Here is a 6,207-nt window from a genome sequence, read left to right as displayed (position 1 = left end):
TAGTTGAAACTTGATGTGAAATCATCTGGCAGGTTATATTTTAACTTACAATTGGAGGGTCAACTTTGAATTACTACAAATAACTACAGAATGCATAATGTATTAATGTTCAATTCAACAAATTGAGAAAAAAGTAGTTTGGGAATTGAATATGAAAAATGTAACTCATTTTTTAGCATAATCATGTACAAGTACTACAAATATACCTTATTCTCAAGACATGTTATAATGTGTAGATAGAGTGGTATTAATGATTCATGTTTCAATTTAAAAGTCCAGTCTGAAACCCATCAATATTTTCCATTATTTGATGACTGTACATCTAAATTTTTTGTTCTTAACCAATCAACCCGAATTAAGCAGAAATGAGGCAAAACTACAACACATGAAATTAATTCCTATGCTGTACAAATATGAAGATTATAATGAGAAATGAAAACTGTCATGAACAGAGTTTAGGCAAGGATCTTGCATTACTACAGCCTGATACTTTTGATTTGGTGATTTTTGCCATCTGAGATTGCATTTTCAGACAGATTTTCTCGAGTTCCGTAACCCTGCATTGCATTCCTTGCAAATGTACTCTGAGTTTCTCATTATCAACTGAAAGATCAATGTTTCCATCATATAATACAACCTGTTCACTAATTTTGTCTTTCTTTCCTCTTTGAGCAGTACCACTCGAGCCGCAAGGCGAATTGTTGAATGGAGTTGTACTAGGAGTAGTACGGAGTAAGTTGTTGAGCTTAGATTGCTTAGAGATGAGAGCCTGAACTGCAGATTTTGAAGGAAATTTTGAGTTCTGAGAAAGGTGTAAACAGGCTTGAGATGAAAGCTTCTCGTAATTTAATCCACAACAGATCTTTACCCTTTCTTCTTGTGACAAGTGATCATGTACCTATAACATAATTTAGTCAGTTCAACTACACTACCATTGAGGAGGCCATTAATTCAGTGATAGATTTTAATTTTAGAGAGGTTTAAGCTAAATTTTGAGACTATGTTCACATACACTAGCTTTTCCAATGAATAGAACATAAAGATTTAAATCACTTTCTTAATCAAGTGATTAGCCATATGACTAAAGTTAAGAACAACAGCAACAATCAAACATTTTCCTACTAGGTGGAATCGGCTAGATGGATCAAATGACACTATAATAGCTTATCATAAATCACGTCTAAAAACAAATTATTTAAATCTACAGGTCTTCTCAACACATGATGAAAGTTAAAGACTTCCAAATTTAAAATGTAACTTGGAAAGAGTTACTGTACCTCTAGATACATGTTCACTGCATGATAGAGCTCATCATAAGAGTCTCTAGCAGAATCTGGAAGTACTGTGGCAATAGCCAAGAACTTGGAAGCTTTTAAGTAAGGATCAGGAGCTATTTCTGCTATATACACATCTACTAAGGTAGCAACTTTCCTCATCTGAACAGGAGCGACTACACCAGTTCCTCTGCGAAGGAATGCTTTCAAAAGTCTTAGAACAAGGTTCACATCATATAAGTAGCTTATTCCATGGGGAGATGGAACAAGCAAATTGTCCAAGGTTGCTTGATCCAAATGAGAGCCAATCATATTCTCCAACTTTTTCCGGCTACATTTACTAATATTCAAACTCAAAGTGACCCGAAGAATCCCAAATAAAGTCTTGCAAGAAACATAATTATGATCCATATTGTAATGCATATCAATGACCATTTCTATAATCTTGCATTTCTCATCAGTAGCAGCATTGGAAAACTTTGCTTTCTGATAATAGAGCAGAAACCTGCTAATGACAACATGGTCTAACTTATGGAAAACCATTGACTTTACCAACATCGCAACCAACAAGGGACTCAAAAACAGGAGATCTTCAAACCACCAAGTTAAACGAGCGGAATTCGTCTTTATACTCTCAGTACTTTTAGAGTCACATGAAAATCGAATTCCAGAGCTATCAGTAGAACAAGTTGATGGACAAGGGCTTGTTTCACTTGCCAAAACTAGCCTCCCTACTAAGGTATCGAAGCATTTCTCTAGCATAATAGAAGAATTTGCAGCTAATGATAAATTCTGGCACTGCTTCAATGCAATCAAAAGGCCTGACCATGTCCAAAAGTTAATCTCTTGAAGTGATTTTTCTGTTTGTTCCAATAAGTTAGAAACACCAGCCACAGATTCCTTCATTTCCATGAATTCAGCAGCACAACGTGAGAGTAACAAATTGGAGGGAGTTAAATCAGTTGTTCCATTGTTATAACAGAATCTTAACATATGCTCAAAACCTTTTGCACCTCCTGGAAAATCATTGAATATTACTTTGAGTTTCCCTCTGGCTCCACTAGATTTTCCAAATAATTTCGCAAATTTTCCTGAGTACTGAGCAATAATTGTCTGCAAAAATACAAATTTAAAACCCAAGTCAGATTGTTAATAAAAGGAAGAAATGTAAATGTACAATCCTCCATGTACAGCCATAAATGAGAGAAATTCCAGCAGAAATTAATGTTGGGGAAAGGAGCATTTTTTATTGTGGAAGAAGCTATCAGTGACATTTGGTTAAATACTATAATAGAATCACACACAAAAGACATGAGTTGACAAGAAAAGGAACAAGATAGAAAATGGGAAAATAGGCACAATAATGGAAAATTCTCCACCTAGTTAAAGCTCCTAGACCAAAAAAAATGGATTGGGTACATAGAGGTTGTTAACCACAATAAATTGTACATGAGGAGTGAGCATAGAGGATCTCCACCCATTAATCATCTAGCATGGAAGGGTATAGAAAAAATTAAATGACTTGAAAGTAACCCTTGGCCCCTCTCTAAAGATGTGAACAAAACAATCAAACAAAATGAAGGTAAAGAACATTAAAGCCCCAGAAGACCGTAGCAGCAGCATTTAATGTGTGACAAGCAGCATAAAAAGTAATATAATAAAAAACAAAAAAGATGAAAAAAGGTATCCTGTGTTTGTGGTTTGTGAAAATGGTGATTGAAAGCATGGAAAAACAGAAGCTGCCCCACCTCACTGTTATGTAGGTGCAAATTAATGATGGATGGAAAGCACAATCATAAAGTTACTGAGGGTAAGCTAGAAATCAGAAGAGAGAAAAGAAAATAACAAATTAGAAAGTTTAAATCATTGGACCATGATCATTTCTAAATTCAAGAGTAGTTACATTTAGCATGAACTGAAACCATAAACAAAAACCTTGTGACTATTATATTGACATAGTATAGATCCTATAAACAAATTCAAGGCAAAAAAAGATTAAGAATTTACAGTAAAGGCAGAGAAAGCAAAACATAAAAAAGATAAAGTAAATCATTGTCCAATAAAGCATGTAAACAGTTCTGAAACAAACAAGAAAGAAGAGAAAGAGAGGTTTACCTTGTCCACCATGAAAGTTTCTTCTCCATTTACATCCACTTCAAGATTGCAGCAAGGTTCCATAGCTTAAAAACAAGTAAAGAAAACCAGAACACACCACAAACCAAAAGTCCTTAATTGACTTTTTGGAACTTGCTTAAAAAAACAATCCAATTAAGGGATTAAGAGGAAGAGTTATAGGATGACACAAGACACAAAGAACATATTCTAAGATTAAGAAGAAGACATAGAGAAAGAAGACACAATCACTGGTAATGTGGTGTTAGTCAAACGGTGCTTGAGTAAATGGGGTTCTCTGAAGGGATACATACAACAAAAACAACTCAAAGTGAAAGACAAGTAACAAGGCATATAAAGACAGAAGAGTCACACATAAAATGTGTGTAGGGGATATGAGAAAGAGAGAGTATACACCACTGTATTTCTTTTACTATCAAAATATCCCTCACTCTTTTAATGAGTGTGTAGTTCCCCTTTCAACGAGTGTGTCCCCTTTCAACGATTGTCGCTCCCAGAAATCAAACCTTTAACTTTTTGATCATTCTAAGAATTAGGTAGAACTTACCCCATTAGACTAACATCTTGTTAGTATAAACAATACTATATGAGAAAGAGGAAAAGAAAAATAGTTATATAGTTTGTTTCTGTGTAACATAATGTTAATATTATAGCATATGGTATATTGCACCACCAAACCTCTTTCTGACATTCCTGCAAAAATATGACTTGTTTCTTAAATAAATAACCACATAGTTTATAATAATTCTGATTTTTTTCTACAGCAAGTCACACAAAAAATAATGAAAACTTAGAACTCAAGCTTTATTGCTGGTTTGGCCCTTCTCTTATTCCATTTTCTTTATTGCAAGTCTCTATATCTGTGCACCCACCAATACTACACACTCTTATATTTTAGTGGCTTTCATGCCCCCACCCATCTCTCTCTTCCCTTATATATAAAGTTATTGACAAAATTTACCATGTAGACCTTTTTCATGGCATGCGCTTGGAATATATATTAGTTGCAGAAGGGGCATTATTGGTATGTTGGAGTGATTAAGGAGACAGATTCGAAATCAATTGGGTTATGCTGCCAAATCATGCTGTTTATGTCTGAGTTCAAGAAAATGTCAAGTTTTACTTTATTAATTGTTATAGGATTTGACAAGATGAGGATAAACTTCTAAAAGAAAATAATTGTATGTATTTACTTTGTAAATGTACATTTATACTTTTCAAGGTGCCCTTTTTACTTTTTTGGTCCAAATATCGTTATTATCTATATATTTTTAAGAACTCGGATTCGGAATTAGTTAACTAAAGTACAGAATAATTAAGGTACATGCGTACATGAGGAGGATTGAGAATGATTAGATACTACTAGCTACCAAAGATATAAAAGTAATATTCAATATAACGGTATGGATATTTTATTTATAGAAGATTGTCTCGAAAAGGAAAAGAATTAATTAGTAGAACAATTATTAAAAAATTGTTAATATTTAGTAGAATAATTTTAAAAAATTGGTTAATATTTTTCCTAATTATTTCTCTAAAAACTTTACCAACTACCTGAAAATATAATGAATTTCTCATTTATATTTTTTTCCAGATCTCTACGTTTGTCGCTGTGTTTTGGGCTTCTTTCTTCTATTTGGCAATCATAGTAATGTTCAATGCATTCTCTCCCTTTGATTGATAACTTGTGTAACACTAAGCTCTAATGAAAATGCTACCTAGGTAATAGGTATCACAAGTTCTATATACATCCCTGGTGATGAGGTATTCTCAGAGGTATTTAAATAGCTTTTGAAATGGGCATTAAAAGATTTATTATTGAATCATATGATTCTTACAGAGACTGTGCTCTAATATAGGAAGGATAGACAAGACAACATCCTAGTACACAGTTTTCCCTGTCACTAACTTTGTCCCCATTTTTTGTCACTTGAAAAGTGACATATACGTAAAATAAAAATTCATAAAAATAAAAACTAACATTTTACATGATTAGATATAATGTTATTGATTAGTGACATGAACATGCATACTTTGAGACAGAAGATATGAGTCATATTTTGTTTATTCATATTCCAAATCTATCCTTCGTCTTCGTCTGTATGAGCTGATTTCTCATGGCAAAACTCATCTAATGTGCATTCCACTTTAAAATTTAACATACATGAATATAGATTAAAATTTGATGATGATTTATTGACCGTTAATAATAATATCGATTATTCATCATATAAATTGATGCTTATAAGCAAATTGTACACATTACATGAACCTGACATAATTTCTATTATACTCCTTACAAAATATAAAAATCCAACTCAATTGAATTTTTTATTATAAATTTCCATGTGTACCTCTTTAATTATGTAAATTAAAAATTCAAACTAATACCAAAGAACATAAATATGAGTCAAAATAGTATCACATAAGATAAAGTATCAAAATTAGTTAAATATTAAAAAATTAATTTAACTAGAAAAAATGTGTATATTCACTTTTCAAGAAAAATTAATTTAACTAAGAGAAAAATTATTATTGACTTTTCTTCCAAAATTCATAATTTCACGTTTAATCATTATTGATTTTTCGAGAAAAATAATATAGATAAATAATAAATAAAACATTAAATGTATATAAATCTTTATATTGATAATATATAAATATTATTGTGAATAACTAATATTTAATATGTTGGACCATCATTTAAAGATTTTCAATTTTACAAAAACACAATTGATGAATAGAAAAGTTTTGAATGAGAAAATGATATTTAGCCTAAATTAATTTAGAAGTTATCGCA

The 6,207-nt window shown here is 31.8% G+C and overlaps 1 protein-coding gene across 2 annotated transcripts; it reads right to left on the bottom strand.

Moving 5' to 3' along the window:
- On the bottom strand, nucleotides 243-3,783 carry LOC109353290 (BTB/POZ domain-containing protein At3g22104-like). Of its 2 annotated transcripts, none has more exons than XM_019595505.1 (3): nucleotides 3,390-3,783; nucleotides 1,278-2,387; nucleotides 243-898 (listed from the first exon to the last, which is right to left on the bottom strand). In XM_019595505.1, the coding sequence occupies exons 1-3, from the start codon at nucleotides 3,450-3,452 to the stop codon at nucleotides 443-445; spliced, it is 1,629 nt and encodes a 542-aa protein (XP_019451050.1). In that variant the 5' UTR covers nucleotides 3,453-3,783; the 3' UTR covers nucleotides 243-442. The 2 variants fall into 2 exon arrangements, with proteins under 2 accessions (XP_019451050.1, XP_019451051.1); XM_019595506.1 differs by lacking the exon at nucleotides 3,390-3,783 and adding an exon at nucleotides 2,654-3,135.

The sequence above is a fragment of the Lupinus angustifolius genome, chromosome LG08, assembly GCF_001865875.1.
Source record: "Lupinus angustifolius cultivar Tanjil chromosome LG08, LupAngTanjil_v1.0, whole genome shotgun sequence".
Lineage (NCBI taxonomy): Eukaryota > Viridiplantae > Streptophyta > Magnoliopsida > Fabales > Fabaceae > Lupinus > Lupinus angustifolius.
Note: the sequence above shows the minus strand (reverse complement) of the source record. Positions and strands in the feature narration are given on the sequence as shown.

Bases quoted from the DNA above. Each gene is read 5' to 3' on its own strand.
- LOC109353290 (XM_019595505.1), bottom strand. From the start codon at position 3,452: ATGGAACCTTGCTGCAATCTTGAAGTGGATGTAAATGGAGAAGAAACT. The intron at 2,388-3,389 runs GTAAACCTCTCT...GTATTTTTGCAG, and splicing joins AAACTTTCATGGTGGACAAG to ACAATTATTGCTCAGTACTC. The intron at 899-1,277 runs GTACAGTAACTC...ATTATGTTATAG, and splicing joins CAGTGAACATGTATCTAGAG to GTACATGATCACTTGTCACA.